A 17,420-nucleotide genomic window follows, 5' to 3' on the forward strand; every position below is an offset into this window, starting at 1 on the left:
TGGACTTGTTTCCAGAATTTTTTTCTATCCTATGCCCGTGTGTTTTGGACTTTTACCGAAATGGGATTGACCGACCTGTTCTGCGCTTTTGTGATTGTTATTTATTTGACATTTCTTGCATGCCGGCTGTTTACTGCATATAAATCTTTTTATCAAATACCTAATAATGAGTTAGATGAATGTAGGTGGAATTATTTAGTTCTCTGTGCTGAGCACCTATGTTGTTTCTAATATCCCTTGTACTGCAGGGAATGTCCCCCCCCCCCCCCTTTTTGATAAAGATACAAATGTTTTTACAATTAATATATGAAAATCTTAACCACCAAGAATGGATATCTTGGTTAGGTTATCCATAGGCAACTCAGATTTGGACAAGAAAGACTTCCAGCCAAGAATTCTTGATCCTGCCACATTGTCCTGCAAAACTGAGGGAGAGATTAAAATCTTCACAGATAAACAACGGCTATGAGACTATGCCAACAAGAGACCTGCCCTATAAGTAATATTAAAGAGAGCTCTGTTGACTGAAAAAAAGACTACAAAGGCAAGTCTGGAGAAGGGTACAGAATTGAAGACTATTAGCAAGGGTAACTTAAAGGATAAAAAGTGAGGCAGGAGTCACATATATTCAGAAGTTGTAACTGTTATTTTAAAGTTCTGAGGTACTGAGCTGTTTGTATATGACCTGGTCATTTCCAGAAAGTTCAGGTGACACCTGAGACTCAAAGTTAGAGCTCTGAAGCTATGAAAGTCAGCAGTACTCCTTATAGGAACTGTTTAAAAAGTTGAGAAGAGGATCAGACTTTGAGATATGGATGAAGCTGATCTAAGTGGGACTAAGGTAGAGCAGAATACATGGTAAAGGATGATATCGTCCACATTTTAAAGCTTCAACTTCTGTGTGAGACCAAAGAGAAAGATGTTTGTTTGGTGCAAAATTTATATTTTGGGTAGTGGGTTTCCTAATTTAACTTGAATTGTCAGTTTAGTTGAACATCATAAGTACATGGAATCTTGAATAGGACATGCGATCTTGTTGGTTTGTGCAGGTTAGTGTGATGCCCTGATATATCCCTGAATGATTTGGACAGTGAATAAAGAAGTATTTGCAAAGTCCCCTTGGGGCGCTGGGGAGAAAGCTTGGCCTACCTATAGATATTTCTAAGAGTCATCTCTGGAGGACCTCTTTTGTTGCTCAGATGTGGCCTCTCTCACTCTCAAAGCCCAACTCTGTAAGTGAAACCACTGCCTTCACCCCCATGTGGGACATGACATTTAGGGATGAAAGTCTCCCTGGCAGTGTGGGAGGTGACCCCTCAGTGATGAGCCTAGCCTTGACATTGTGGGATCAACTATGCCATCCTCACCAAAAGGGGGAAAAGAAGTGTAACTAATAAGGTATCAGTGGCTGAGAGAGTTCAAATAGAATCAGGAGGCTCCCCTGGAATTTGCTGTTACTCAAGCTTCAGGTAGACATTGCTACTATTATAACTTGCCAAACTCCAACCAAAACCATTCCTGCCAATCCTAAAGAATACCTGGGGCATTATGTAAGATACTATAAAGGTTCCATGCACTAGGGTAACTTTCCAGAAACCTACAACCTCCAGTTGGGTCCCTGGACCAGATTAAGTCCTGAAATACTGAGGGACCAGCCTTTCCAGAACATCAACTAGTTCCATCCCCCTATCCCATATTATCGACATCTCTTTTTGTGCTTTTTATCCATCTGTATTTGCTCTTCAGAAAAAATGTCTGTTTATATCTTTAGCCCATTTTATAATTGGGTTGCTTGTTCTTTTGTTGTTGAGTTGTTTGATTTCTTTATGTATACAGGATATCAAACCTTTATCCAATGTCTGATTTCCAAATATTTTCTCCCTTTGAGTTGGCTGCCTCTTCACCTTTTAGACAGCCTTTTGAGGCAAAATAGCATTTGATTTTAAGGAGTTCCCATTTACCTATTTTTTTGTTTGTTTCTTGTGCTTTGGGTGTAAAGTTTAGGAAGCTACCTCCTGTTATTAGGTCTTGAAAATGTTTCCCTACATTTTCTTCTAAGAGCTTTATGGTATTGGTTCTTATATTTAGGTGTTTGGTACACTTTGAGTTAATTTTTGTGTAGGGTGTGAGGTAAGAGTCCTCTTTCATTCTTTTGGCTATTGATATCCAGTTCTCCCATGCCCATTTATTGAAAACATGATTTTATCCCAGTTCAGTGGACTTGGGGCCTTGTAGAAGATCAGTTAACCATACATTTGTTGGTCTATTTCTATTTTCTCGATTCGATTCCATTGGTCAGTGTTTCCATCTTTATGCCGGATACCATGCTATTTGACCACTGTGGCTTTATAATAACTTTTAAAATCAGGAAGTGTTAATCCCCCCACTTCGTTCTTCTTTTTTAGAATGCTCTTAGCATTTGAGGCTTCTTTCCCTTCCAGATGAATTTGGTAACTAGATTTTCCAAGTCTTCAAAGTAGGTTGTTGGATTTTGATTAGTACTGCATTGAATCTCTAGATCAATTTAGGTGGAATTGACATCTTAACTATATTTAACCTTCCTATCCATGAGCAGGGAATGTTTTTCCACCTATTTAGATCTTCAGGATTCATCAGATTCTCAGGATTTTCCAAGTTCAGTATCATGTCATCTGCAAATAGTGGAAGTTTTACTTCCTTCTTTCCAATTTGGATGCTGTTTATTTCTTTTTCCTGCCTGATTGCTGTAGCTAGAACTTCTAATACAATGTTAATAATGTTGATGACAGAGGGCATACTTGTTTTGTTCCTGATCTTAGGGGGGAAGCTTTCAGTCTCATCATTGAGTATGATGCTGGCTGTGGGTTTTTCATATATGCCCTTTATCATATTGAGGAAGTTTTCTTTGATTCCTACCTTTTGAATTGTTTTTATCAGAAAAGGATGTTGAATTTGGTCGAATTCTTTTTCAGCATCCATCAAGATTATCATGTGATTTTTCCCTTTCATTTTGTTATGAACTGTATTACATTAATTGATTTTCTTGTGTTGAACCATCCTTGCATTCCTGGTATAAACCCCACTTGGTCTTGCTGTATAATTCTTTTAACGTGTCGTTGGACTTGATTTTCTAATATTTTGTGGAGAATTTTTACTCCTGTGTTCATTAGGGAGATTGGCCTGTACTTTTCCTTTCTTGAAGAATCTTTACCCTGTTTTGGTATCAGAGTGATGTTAGCTTCATAAAGTGAGTTAGGTAGTGTTCCTTTTTCCTTAATGTTTTGGAAAATTTTGAGCAGGATTGGTGTTAGTTCTTTTTGGAATGTTTAATAAAATTCCCCTGTGAAGCCATCTGGCCCTGGACTTTTCTTTGTAGGAAGATTTTTGATGACTGATTGAATCTCTTTATTTGTGACTGGTTTGTTGAGACCTTCTATTTCTTGTTGAGTCAGTGTAGCTTGTTTGTGTGTTTCCAGGAATTTGTTCATTTCGTCTAAGTTGTCAACTTTGTTGGCATATGGTTGTTCATAGTATCCTCTTAAGCTTTTTTTTTTAAATCTCTTCAGGGTCTCTGGTGATGACCACCTTCTCATTTCTTCATTTCTTATTTTGTTTATTTGCATCCTCTCTCTCTCTCTCTCTCTTTTTTTTTTTTTTTTTTTGTCAATCTTGCTAGTGGTCCATTGATTTTATTGATTTTCTTAAAGAATCAACTTTTGGTTTTATTGGTTCTGTTGTTCTTTTGTTCTCCCATTCATTTAACTCTGCTTTAATCTTTGTTCTTTCTGTTCTTTTTGCTTTGGGATTAGTTTGCTGTTCTTTTTCAAGTTCCTCCAGGTGAACAGTTAGGTCCTCAAATTTTGCTCTTTCTTCTATTTTAATATAGGCATTCAGGGCAATAAATGTCTCCCTAAGAACCAGGTCTTTGCTGCATCCCATAAGTTCTGATATGTTGTATTCTCATTTTCATTCATTTCCAGGTAGCTACTGATTTTTCCAGCAATTTCTTCTATGATCCACTGGTTGTTTAAGAGTATGTTATTTAATCTCCATACATTTGTGAAAGTTCTCATTCTTTGATGGTTATTGATATGCAGCTTCATTCCATTGTGATCAGAGAAAGTGCTGTGAATAATTTCAAATTTTTAAATTTAGAAAGACCTATTTTGTGTCCAGCATATGATCTGTCCTAGAGAATGTTCCATGAACAAGAGAGAAGAATATAAATCCTCATGTTTTGGGGTGTAACGACCTATATATATCTGTTAGGTCTAGTTCATTTGTCTAATTCAACTTTTTTAAGTTCTCTGTTTCATTGCTGATCCTCTGTTTGTTCTATCTGTAGAGGAGAGTGGTGTATTGAAGTACTCTGCTATTATTGTTGAACCATCTATCACTCCCTTCAGTTTTGCCAATGTCTGTCTCATGTTCTTTGGAGCTCCTTGATTGGGAGCAGAAACATTTATGATTGTTATTACTTCTTGATGAATTAACCCTTTTATTAATATGGTCTCCTTTGTCTCTTATGATGTCTTTACATTTAAAGTCTGTTTTGTCTGATATTAGTATACTCATGCTTTCTTTTGGTTACAGTTTGCATGAAACATCTTTTTCCATCCTTGCACTTTCAATCTGTGTCCTTGTTTCTGAGATGAGTCTCTTGTAAGTAGCCTATAGCTGGATGATATTTTTAAATCTGTTCTGCCAGTCTCTATCGTTGTTGTTGTTGTTTTTTGTATGCTATATGGCGGGGTCACATTTCATTCTTTTTCCATGTGAGTATCCTGTTATGGCAGCACAATTTGTTGAATTTGTTTGTTTGTTTTTGTTGAATTCTTTGTTTGTTTGTTTGGGAAGTGCATGAGCCAGGAATCGAACCTGCGTCTTCTGCATGGCAGGCAAGAATTCTCCACTGAACTACCCTTGCCTCCCTCCACAATCTCTATCTTTTATGTGGCAAATTTAGTCTGTTAACATTCAGAGTTATTACTGTAAAAGCGTTTTTTGAATCCACCATCTTATTCTTTGGATTTTAATTGTCAGATCTGTATATTCTTTTTCCTGTTTCTCTTTTTGTCCTTTGTTACCCTAACTGTACTCTTCAATTCTGTGCCCTCCTTCAGACTTCCCTCTCCAGTCATTTTTTTTGACTGCAGGAAAAGTCCCTTTTAATATTTTTTGTAGGGCTGGTCTTTTGTTGACAAATTCTTTCAGCCTTTGTTTTTCTGTGAAAATTTTAATCTCTCTCTCACTTTCGAAGGACAGTTTGGCTGGGTATAGTATTCTTGGCTGGAAGTCTTTCTCTTTCTGGATCTTAAATATATTGTACCACTGTCTTCTCACCTCCACAGTGCCAGTTGAGTAGTTTAAACTCAGTCTTATGTCGTTTCCTTGTATGTAGGTGATTGTTTTGTTTTGCCGCTTTCAGAATTTTCTGCTTTTCCTCAACATTTGACAGACTGATTAGTAAATGTCTTGGGGAAAGCCTATTTGAATTTATTCTATTTGGAGTTCGTGGGACTTCTTTGATTTGGGGAAGTTTTCCCTTATTATATTGTCAACTAATCTTCCTAGCCCTTTTCACTTCTCCTTCGTGGACACTGTTGATTCTTATAGTTGTGTACTTTGTTTTGTCCATCATTTCGCTGACATCTGGTTCAAATTTTTCCATCTTTTTTCCATCTACTGTAAAATTAGCTAATACAAGTAGATACAAAATCTTAGATGAAGGAAGGAAATAAATCTGCTAAATAATCTTATTAAGATATTAAAATGCCCACCTTCAAATAATGTAAAAATTTTTAATTTGGTCTACAGTATCTTTCATCTCTGTGATGTCTGATATTTTTCTATTTGTTCTTTCACATTCTTCTTTATGCTTCTCTAGTGTCTTCTTGATATTCTTTATATCATCATGAATGACCTTAATTAGTTGTGCCAAATTCTGAGTCCCCTTGGATGGTTTAATTTGGTCATTTGAGCCATATCTGCCTCTTCTTTATGCTCCCTCAGTGTCTTCCTGATATCTTTTACCTAGTTCTGAACAAACTTAATCAGCTATTTCAAATTCTGTGTTTCCTGGGTGATATAATTTGGGCATTTGTCTGAGCTATAGGTGTCTGGTCCTTCACATACTTTATGATATCCTGTTGTGGACTGGGCATTTTAATGTCTTGATAAGGTTATTTAGCAGATTTATTTCTTCCCTCATGTAAGATTTTGTATCTACTTGTATTAGCTTTGAAGGTGGGCATTTTAATATCTTAATAAGATTCTTTAGCAGATTTATTTCCTTCCTTCATCTAAGATTTTGTATCTACTTGTATTAGCTTTGAAGGTCCCTTTTGGAGTTAGTTTGTCACTCTTTCCCTGTGAGACCATGACCTTAATCTCAAGGGGGGTTGGAATTCTAGTTAGGACTTTATTTGAGACCAAGGCAGGTAGGCAGTTTGTCAGATAGTAGTTTCTTCTCCCCAGTGGATGGTGTTCTTGAACTCTCTTGCCCCCTTAGGCTCACCTGACCCTGACTGCAAGTGCTTGCCAAATCAAGTGAAAATCCTGTAGGGCTCCAGCTAAGGCCACCAACCTGGCACCTGCCAAAACCTGCCAACCCTGTGGTTGAGGTATGAGTGGCATGCATCCCAACCGAGACATTTCCTGTGTGGCCAGTAGAGCTAGTGACCCCCAGACTGACCCCCAGGATGATGCTAGGCTGTGGATTGGGGTATTTCAGGTTCACCTGCCCACAGCCAGTCTAGAAATGTCTGGAGGCCAGTCACAGCTCTCAGTTCTGCTGGCCTTCTCTGCCTTACCTCTCTGTGTGTACACACCCATGGTCTTCAGGCCTCCGTTGGGGAAGGGAAACTGCACCAGGACCAAACTGCACCAGGGTCTCAGTTGGATGTTGGACTGGCACACTCCACCTCACCCCCTCCTCCCCAGGGAAGGGCTCCCCCCTGCTCCACCCCCAGTCCTTGTGAAAACAAGAACCAGGTGCCCATAGCAGCATGTCACAAGGGCAGGGTGTATGTACCTTACCTGAGTAAGTGGAGTCTGTGCACAGGAAAAGCATGTCTGTTATCTTCCAAGTTTGCCACAGCCACTCCCAGCTACAAAGCCAAAAGGAAAACTTTCCCAGGCCAGCTATGGGGGTTGGTGGATTTGTGATGAGCACATTCAGCCTGTTCTCATGATTCCAGTTTCTTTGGTTTTTTCATTCAAGGGCTCTCTATGCAGAGTAGAACACCCTCCATGATACTTGCACCCTGGAACCACTTGCCTGATCATTTCCTATCATGTTTCTCATTGTTGTGTGGGACCAGGGTAATGTCAGGCTCTCCTACTCTGCCGTCTTGCCGCAAGTCCCATCAGAATGTCCTTTTATAATGGTGGACTATTACTGTATTAGGATTCTCCAGAACTGACAGGATATATATGAATGTATGTATGTATGTATGTAAATATTATGAGATTTATTATAAAAATTGGCTTGCATAACTGTGAGCATTGGCAAGTCAGATTCCATAGGGCAGGTTGCAAATTGGGAACTCTGATTAAGGTTTCTGTGAATTCCCCAGGAAAAGCTGGTTTATTAAAGTAGAGACAGAAATGCTTTCTCTTTCTTTCTGCTGAAATCACCAATTGCCCATTTAAAGTCTTGAGCTGATTAGGTGAGACTTTTCTCATTGCTGAAGGTAATCTCCTTTGTAGGTGTAATCAGCCATAGATGTAATAAACTGACTAATGATTTTAAATGTGCAGAATACTCTCACAGTTAGAATCAAACCAGTGCTGGCATGGCCAAACTGCTACTTTGTGACTTGGATAGATTATTTAACCACCCTCATCTTCAAAACTGGGAATAATAATAATACTTAACTCTTCGAGTAGCTATAAGATTATATAGTATCTGTCATGTGAATGTTTAGCAATGTCTATATGTTTGCATTCCCACATGTGTTTGTATTGCCATGTGTCTGTTTTTCTGTGGGGAAAAAAAATGAGATTTCTACATCAGAGATATGCACATCTATATTTTGAAATTAATCTTTACCAATCTGATAAGCAAAAGAAGTCAGATTTTAATTTCTGATTATTTTACACCTCTTTTTTAGTAAAATTAGGTACCATTTGATTCATTAATTGGCCTTTTGTATTTCTTTTAATTCCTGATCGTTTTCTTTGGACACTTTTCTTCTGTGCTTGTTATCTTTTTTAAAAAAATGATTCATTAGCTCTTTTTGAATATTAGATATATCAGCCTTTTGTCATATTTGTGCTGCCTTTATAAAAATCTTCAAGTATATTATTTGCCTTTCAAATTATAATTCCTCCCATTTTCCCCACCATCACCTCCCAGTTTTGTTTAGTGTACACTGGAATTTTTTACTTAGTCCATTATAATAATTATTGTTACAACTACTATTATTATTACAGCTACTACTGCAGTCAATTCCTAGGAGAACGTTTAATTTTTTTTTGGAAGGAGAAATAAATTACATTCAATATCATATCATGGTAACAAATTCTATCCTTAGTTCTATATATAAGTAGGCTATAATTGCTTATTATAGCCAACTTTTTCATACAATGGTGTTCCCATTCCTGAGTCTTATTTTGAGTAAATAACAATTTTTTCCTAGTACATCAGCATTTGTCAGTTTTCTGAATAAGTTATAAGGATCAGATTTACCAAATAGCTTTAAATAATCTAATGAAAACATAGGCATACCATTTTAGAATTCACTCTCTAGTCCAGGAAGAAACTCATAGTAGAACACCATCTTTTAGGTCAAGTGTGAGTGGCCTTCAAGTTCTTTCCTCAGGTTGAAGGGCATCAATTGTCTAGTTTCATCAGAGGTTGAGCATTAATAATTTTTCTTTGATCTGCTCTTCTGTTAACTCAGAAGAAAATGGAACTTCATTTTGGGTGGCCTATAGCTATTGAGGTTTTGCTTTTTCTTCTCTGTTTTTCAAATCCTCTAAGGTAAGGGAAAAATCCTAGGTGACTTTTTTTTTTCTCTACAGATTTCTGTTTTGTGTCGACCATGCTGAAAGCACTGGCAAATGCTGGCAATTCTTTTGGCTTCTGTTGCTTTGCTATTTATCACATAGTGAGAGAGAAGTTCTTAGAGGAACTTTCTATTTCTTTTTAGGGAGGGGAGTGAAATTTGAGGATTTTAAGGATCTTGACTACTAACCTTCTTACTTCTCTTTAGGTTCTCAGCAGTGAGACTAAACCTATGCATACTTTGCCATTTTTCCCAAGAATTGTCCAGTTTATTGATTTTTATTTTTTGAAAGATAGTACAACTTTATTGATATTGTTAAACTGAAAGGCTATGGAGTATTGTAGCCTCTCAGCCCAACTCCTGGCATCTAGCAGCACATTGCCTAACACACAGATATATGCATTAGTACAGATCTGCTGAATTGTCATCCTTCTGTAGAAAAATACAGTGGTGTTTGTGTCACAGGGTCATACTCCCAAGGTAACCTTCTTTGTTGGCTCTTATTTGGAATTGTTTTTCCTTTTGTTTTTCTCTTATTTTATAGCATAAATTACTGGATAAAATAAGAGTTCATGAATACATTTTTAACTTGGTGTGTATATCGCTGTAGATATATGTTATTGTAGATATAGATACTTGATGTCCTTTGGTCTGACTGCATTGGCATTTTCTGTGACAGACTTTTTATGCTTAAAAGTTTTTGGCTTTTTATGCCAAAAAGTTATAAATTCAGTGATAAGAGATGCCATAAATCTAAATCAGTAAGTTCTAAGCTTCAATTAAAATTATTTATTTACTTACCAGGTGTTTTGGTTTCTTAAAGCTTCCACAGTGCAATATACTAGAGATGGTTGGGTTTTTCAGTGGGGTTTTATTAGGTTACAAATTTACAATTCTAAGACCATGAAAATGTCCAAATTAAAGCCTCAAGAGGAAGATAACCTTCTCTGAGGAAAAGCTGCTGGGATCCAGGGTTCCTCTGTCACATGGGAAGGCACATGGCCACATCTCCTGGTCCATCTGCTGTATTCTAGTTTCTCTCCTGGATTCTAGTTTCAAAATGGCTCTCTCAGCTCCTTTGGGTCCTTCTTACTTTTCTCTCTGAACCCTCTCTTCTGGTGTTTCTGTATTTTATCCTCTTATAAAGGATCCAGCAAGAGGATTAAGATCCACCTTGAATGGCCTGGGTCACATCTCCATTGAAATAACCTAATTAAAAGGTCCCACCCAATAAGATCTGCTCCCACAGGGATAGATTAAGAGAACATGGTCTTTTATGGGGTACATAAAAGCTTCAGACCAGCACACGAGGTATTACTGAACACAACTGAATTCTCACCTAGAATCTTAATTTCTAGATGTAGGGAATAAAATATAGACAAGTTAAAACAAGTCTAAGACCATGTATGTATGATCAACTACTTGATTTCTTCTAAAAATTCCAAATGTCATTAAAATTTTTTCTTTTAATTACAATGAATATAATTTCCTTTTGATTTCAGGATTTTGCAACAAAATCTCATAATTAAAATATTCTGGAACATTATAAAATCAGAATTGAGGATTGTTTAAGTAATTGAATGGTTAGATAATTGTAGCTGCTGCCTTAAATTTTATGTGCCGGACAAGAAATGATATCTGTAAAACTTAATCTTTTATGATATATAGTGTCAAATGAAGACATCATTTAATGCTTTTGATTTGTATACTTAGGATTTGGGGTTCATGTAAATTTCAAAAAATAGTTATATTCAAAATTGAGATTTTAGAGCTATTATATAATTTGGTAAAAACTACTTTTTTTATAGAGAAGTAAATTTAAAAACCAAATTGATCATCTATTGAAACATAATAAAAATAAGACTTTAACAAAAGATAAAATCTTAATCTAATTTGTGAACTGTAAACTATTCAATTTTGTTTTGAGCCAGTTAAGACTTTTAATTAGGGGCGGGCCACAGTGGCTCAGTGGCAGAGTTCTCGCCATGAGACCTGGGTTCAAGTCCTGGTACCTACCCATGCAAAAAAAAAAAAAAAGACATTTAATTAGTGTTATGTTGTTATGGAAAGAAAATTTAAACTTTTTCTGCCACGAGACATGATAAAAGTTAATTTCGTATTGAACTACAGGTTACTCTGGACTCCTGCTGAAGTTCTACCCTGAAAATTGTGCCTAAGTGACTTTTTTCTGTTAGAAGGACTTCTTTGCTACGGTTTAATCAAGATGATTGCAACACCCTTGAAATATCCAGGAATTCACCTGTCTTCAGAGACGTCTTCCCAAAGAAGAAATATTTCCATGCATGCAGTCTTTTTTGACAGCATTCCTTCAGGCACACTTACTCCTGTAAAAGATTTGGCAAAATATCAGAAACCCTTTTTAAAATTACATGACCACAAAAAGAATCAGTTCCCAGAAATGGCAACTTTTAAGAATAAAAATATATTTCAATCTACCATGCTAGCAGAGGCTACTACCTCTAGCAGTTCTCTTGATATTAGTGCTATAAAGCCCAACAAGGATGGGTTACAAAAAAAAGCAAGCTATGAATCACCAGTAAAAATATTTCAAAGAATGAAAGATAAAGTACTGCGTGACAAACAAGAACAAGCATCAAGAAACAGTAGTTTGTTGGAACCATCGAAAAGTAAAAGTAATAAAATTTTAACTCCTAAAGGAGCTGAGAAAAGACTATTGCAGCATACCTACTTCTGTGAAGAAAAGGAAAACAACAAATCATTTCAATCAAATCATTCACTAAGCGGTTAGTTTTATTATGTATTGGCTAAATAGTTATATTTTAAGTGTTTAATATATCAGTCACTGTTTTAGGTGCTTGGGATACAGCAGTAAACAAAATGGACAAAAATCACTGTTTTACTTTAGCTTATCTCAATAGATAACATATTTAATAAGTAATTTTTATGGTATGGTAGAAAAGAGTTATGAAAAGAAAAAAGGCAGAGTAAATTAGAGAGGTTGTAACTTTCAAGGGGGTAGTCAGAGTAAGATTCAATGAAAAGGTGGCTTTTGAGCAAAAAACAAATTGAAGGAGGTGATATATGCAGAGAGAATGAGGGAGGATGATCCTGACAGAACTGCTGATACAAATGGCTTGAGATAGAATCATGTCTCACAAATTCAAAGACTAGTTATAAGGTTACTGGGTCTGTTGTGGAGTGAGTGGACAGAGCTGGAGAGGAGGAGATACGTAAGGGTTAGTCAGATATTGTTGGGACTTTTAGGTAAGCATGAAGGTTTTTGCTTTTACTGTGGGCAAAATCTAGAGTCATTGAAGGTTTTTGAGCTGAGGAATGACAAAATCTGACTTACATTTTTAGAGTATCACAGGCTATTGGCTCGAAATGGGAAAGAGTTTTTGCTGAGAGATGATGTTGGCTTCATTCAGATGGTAGCAGCGACAATAACAGAAGATTGGATTCTGTATGTATCTTGAAAGTATGTCCCATAGGATCTACTCATAGATCAGGTGTGCAGTGTAGGAGAAAGATGTAAAGAATGGCTCCTACGTAGTTTTTTATTTCTGCCTGAGCAACTGAAAGGATGGTGTAATTTAGCTGAAATGGGGAAGACTGAGAGAGAAGAAGGTGGATACTGTTTGGTTAAGTTGTTTGTCATGTTAATTTCAGTCTATTAAAAATCCAAGTGTAGATGTCAAGAAAGCTGTTGGAAAAAAAGTTAGTTGGAATTTGGGGAAGAAATCCAGGCAAAAGAAATACATTTGGGAATCAGAAATATATTGGGGAATATTTAGCATGTTAGCACATAGATGGCCTTTAAAGTTAGTAGATTAGTTGAAATCATCCAGGAATGTGTATGCATTCCAACATTTAAAAATTAGGATAATGAGCAGAAACTAGAAAAGGTGACTGAAAAGCTACTGAGGAAGAAGGAAAACCTGGAGAGTGGCATTTTTGGAACCAAGAGAAGAAAATGTTTTAAGGAGAAAGGGAGTCATCATTTGTGTCTACTGCTGCTAACAGGTCAAGTAAGATGCTTCATTGCACCTAAGATATGACCATTAGGTTAAGCATTGTGGGAGACATTGATGGCTTAGATGAGGGAAATTTGGATGGAGTGGTAGAAGCAAAAGCATGATTTAAGAGGATTCAAGACAGACAATTCTTTTAATAAGTTTTGCCAAAAGGGGAGAAATAATGGCAAGTGTAGTTAAGAGACATTTTACTGTGGTTTTTAATGATTGATGAAGTAATGGCAAGTGGGTGATTAAAGGATTGTGAAATTTAAGTAGTTCGGGAAAAGAGGAAAGGAGGTGAGGGGAATGTAGGTCTTCTTGGGATAATCAGTGGATTTGAGGGAATTAACTGGAAAGTTAGGAAGTGGTCAGAAATTGGGACACTTGTAATTGAGATTTTGATGAGGTGCTGTAATTGATAATAACAAGATATTTTACATACATTATCTTATTTAATCCTTCAGCAAGTATTATGTATAGAGGCTTATTTCATAGTCAAGTAAATGGGCTTATAGGAGCGAAAGTCTGCTCCATGTCTCACAGGTAACAAGGGACATACTGAGAACTGAATACAGGTATCTACTAGAAGGCCAGTGCTCTTAACTTATACAATAGATTTTGAGTATGTTGTTGCATTTCAAGAGCTGTGACACACTGACATAAAAGAAAGTTTTCTAAGGGAATTTGAGGTGGAGGTGGGGGGAATACACAAAATAATCTCTGTATCATGGTCTGGGAGAAAAGAGAAAAACAAATGAAATAATGCACATTAAAGCACATTTTAATGTGAGGTGATAGTATCCAGCGAGGAAGAAATATCTGATTGCTTTGAGAATCTGGTGACAACTTGACCCTTTCCCTCCAAAATTCATATAAATACAAATACAAATTCTGTATGTAATGCAGACACCTTTTGAAATCTCTGCGTTGCCCTTGTACTCACAAATAAATAACCTGTCACCTATAACAGTATATTTGATTGAATTACCTACTTGACTTTACTGCATTGACCATCCGTTTCAAGTAGACCGAGTTAAAGAAGAAACAGAAACATCACTACTTTTTTTTATGATGCATTAATAAAATCTTTATATTATAATTTCTTAGGCCACAGTGGCATTCTTATTAATGCATAATCACTACCCAATTTTTTCAGTTAGAACATTTGATATTAAACGTTTACAATAATTCAGTTCTTCTCTTGCACAAAATTTAAGTCTGTTATCTTCCCTTTTTTTTGCAGAAGAAACCCACTTCTCTTCAAGAAATATAAACTTTAAAGATTTCGGATATAAAGCAGAATAAAATATAAGCAACACTATTAGTCCCCATTTGTCTAGATCAAAAGCCTACTGCTTTTGAGCCTTTGAAAACCTGCTAAAGAGATGTAAATTATGGTTGAATATACTATTGAATCCTCAACATTTTGATTTTCAAAGTATATTACAGCTCTTCACCTATTCTTTCATAGTTGAGGAATTTATAGCAATCAGAAGCAGAAGCAGAAAAAAGTCTGGGTGGCACTTCATATATAATCTTAACTAAAGCCATTCATTTTACAAATTACAGGCCCAGATAAGTCATTCTGTTTGTTCTGGGTTACATACCCTATTTGAGGCATCACCAGATTCTAGATCTCCACGATACAAATTTTGTCTAGATCTGGCAAGTTGTAACTTGGATAACTTTAAAAAAAAATCTCCCACAGAATAATGTAGGTATGTATACATAATGGGGTAAAGGCATGAGAAGATAATAAAGGGGAAAACTTACTCTATAATGTCATGTATTGCAAAAATACATTGTGCTGGTCTGACATTGCTGAAGTGTCTGTTTCAAGGTATTTAAAAAGCTCTTTTCCTTTTCAGTGACTAATAGAATTCACCTTCCTCTTTCTTTAAAAAAAATCTCAACCTCTGTCCAAGGAGTTCCTCTAGAATCCTCAAATAATATTTTCCTTCCAATGAAACAAAATATTCAATGTCAGCAAGAAAAGAAATCACCCCTGCAAAATTTAACTTATGGTAAAGTGCTTTTTGTTTTGTTTTTTAGTTTGTAATTTGAATGTATTGTTAGATATTCTAGATAACTATTTTTCCTATGTGGGGAATATGCATTTACTGTGGATAAATGTATGCTTGAATCTTAAAAAACTAGGGGTATTCAGAGAAACATTGGGCAGGTAGATGGAATACTCTTAACCTGAAGATTTATTTTTAATAAACCTGGTTTTAACTTGACCATTTTATTTTTCTCTTTTAATTTCATATAACCTTTGTTTTGTTTTGGTATTTCTTGCAGAGTTTCCAGTCCTGAACCAAAAGCATGAAAATGTTCCACCTGTAGAAGTCTGTAATAAGGCATTAGTTAGTGCTCAGAGTGAAATTCTTCACTCAAAGAAGGATACAGTTGCAACTACTAGGTCCAAAAAGGAAACATTTGTTTTAGAAGGCAATGATTCTGACTATGAAAAATCTCAAAATACTACTGTTAAGACTCTAAGTACTGATTGTGTTCCTACTAATGATGGCAGTGAATTAATGGTTTCTGATAGTGAAATGATACTGGAAGGGACCTTAAAACAGGATATTAAGGAGGAAAATGAAAAAACAGTGCCCAGAGAGACTCATCTTCCAGTTTCCATGAATAATACATGTAAAATTGTGCTTGCCACTCCAAGACTTCATTTAACAATACCTCGGCGATCCAAAAGAAATGTTGCAAAGCTTTCTCCTCCAGGTATCTCTCAAACTATTACAAATGAAGTAAAAAAATATAAGGTAGGAAAACCTCTTTTTTTTAAGGCAGATATTTATTTCTATTTTTACCCCATTCTTCAAACTTGAACTCTTATACTCATTACTAAATTAGCTTTATTTTCATTTTTAATTTTTATTTAGTATAGATGCAGTGTGGCCTATATAAAGAGTGGTGGGTGTAAAATAAGAAAACCTGAATGTTAATTCTTACTTTGATCTAACTAGTTTAGTCTTCAGCAACTCACTAGATTTGGGGAAGAACACTACGTTCCTTCCTGCTCTTAATTGTTTTCTGATTTTCGGGATAATGTTAACAGAATAATTACAAGAGAAAGAATTAAAGCATCTGAAGATTTGAGAATTTTCTCAGTGCAGTTTGTGCTCACCCAGCTTTTTAGTTAATTTCCCAAGGAGGGATGGTCATAAAATACATTGTTGAACAACCTTAATACTTTCTCTCGTACTTTAATCAGCATAGGTTCACACTGCAGATAGTGAAGCTTGAATGGATTATGAAATGAGTTTAGTGAATCATGACTACCATTTAAAAAATAAAATAGAATATAGTGGAAAATATCAGTACAAAATCATGTGATTAAGTATTGTTTGTGAAAATTTTATTTCTGTTATGTGTGTGTAGATCCCTTAGTTATATTGTATCTGGAAGAGGATTTGCATAGAGCTACTCTGCTCCAGGTTAAGCTTTCCCTACCACCCCCCAACACCACCCAAGTCTTCATAAAAACAAAGATGAACAGTATAAATAAAACTGAAAATTTGCTTCTTCTCTCTAAGACAGTGGCCTTCAAACTGGAGTACTGCTTTCATTCGTGAGTACTTAGATTTTCCAGAACGTACAGTGAGCACATACAGTTTTAAGAGAATTTCTGGGTCCACAATTTCAATATGTACACTAAAAATACACTTGCCATTAAGGACTTTGCTCTCAAAATCTGCTCTTCTATTTTACGAAATAAAGGCATAACTTTCACCCATTCAGAATTATTCTGGTACATTGCTCTAAAGTATTGCTTGTTTTTGTAAATAAAGTTATATTGGAACACAGCCACCTATTCACTTATTTGTTGTCTGTGGCTGTTTTCACGCTGTAACAGTTCAGCTAAGTAGGTGTGACAGAGACTTATGACCCTCCAAGCCTAAAATAACTACTGTCTGACCCTTTAACAAAAAGTTTGTTGACTACCCTAATGTATAAAAAAACCTAGGAGATATCAAACGTGGGAGAATTGGAAATATTGCTTTATTAAAAAAATGAATTACTCAATGACATTTTTGCAAATGAGATGGTTCCCAGTTCTTTGCTTCTGGAAAAATTGAAAGAGGATCTAATAATTCATGGTAGTAGATCCCTGAGATTGTTTTTTATATATAACTTGAAAGAAGTTCAGATAATTGAGTAATCCCAAAATAATAAACAATTTTTCCATTCCTGTCTACTTATTGATGTAGCCAATGATTTTCAGTTTTTAAATAAATCTATCATATGAAAAATAGAAACAAAATTGATGCTGAAATTATCCATATTTGGCAGTAAGTAATATTAATTCACAAATGCATAAACTTATTGAAAGAACAACATTCATTTCATTAAGAAATGCGTTTCCAATAAAGTTACTTTTTATGCTTAAAAACTGTTTATCGACATTTTTATT

At 35.7% G+C, this 17,420-nt stretch overlaps 1 protein-coding gene across 4 annotated transcripts in view; it reads left to right on the forward strand.

The window, feature by feature from the left end:
- MIS18BP1 (MIS18 binding protein 1) overlaps nucleotides 1-17,420 on the forward strand; it is a 75,592-nt gene that overhangs the window by 880 nt on the left and 57,292 nt on the right. For all 4 annotated transcript variants that reach the window (XM_077126849.1, XM_077126846.1, XM_077126847.1 and 1 more), the window contains exons 2-4: nucleotides 11,121-11,755; nucleotides 14,857-15,012; nucleotides 15,290-15,768. In XM_077126849.1, the coding sequence (XP_076982964.1) occupies nucleotides 11,215-11,755; nucleotides 14,857-15,012; nucleotides 15,290-15,768 (1,176 nt within the window). In that variant the 5' untranslated portion in view covers nucleotides 11,121-11,214. The remainder of the gene's footprint in view (nucleotides 1-11,120; nucleotides 11,756-14,856; nucleotides 15,013-15,289; nucleotides 15,769-17,420) is intronic.

Source organism: Tamandua tetradactyla, chromosome 14 (assembly GCF_023851605.1).
Source record: "Tamandua tetradactyla isolate mTamTet1 chromosome 14, mTamTet1.pri, whole genome shotgun sequence".
Classification (NCBI taxonomy): domain Eukaryota; kingdom Metazoa; phylum Chordata; class Mammalia; order Pilosa; family Myrmecophagidae; genus Tamandua; species Tamandua tetradactyla.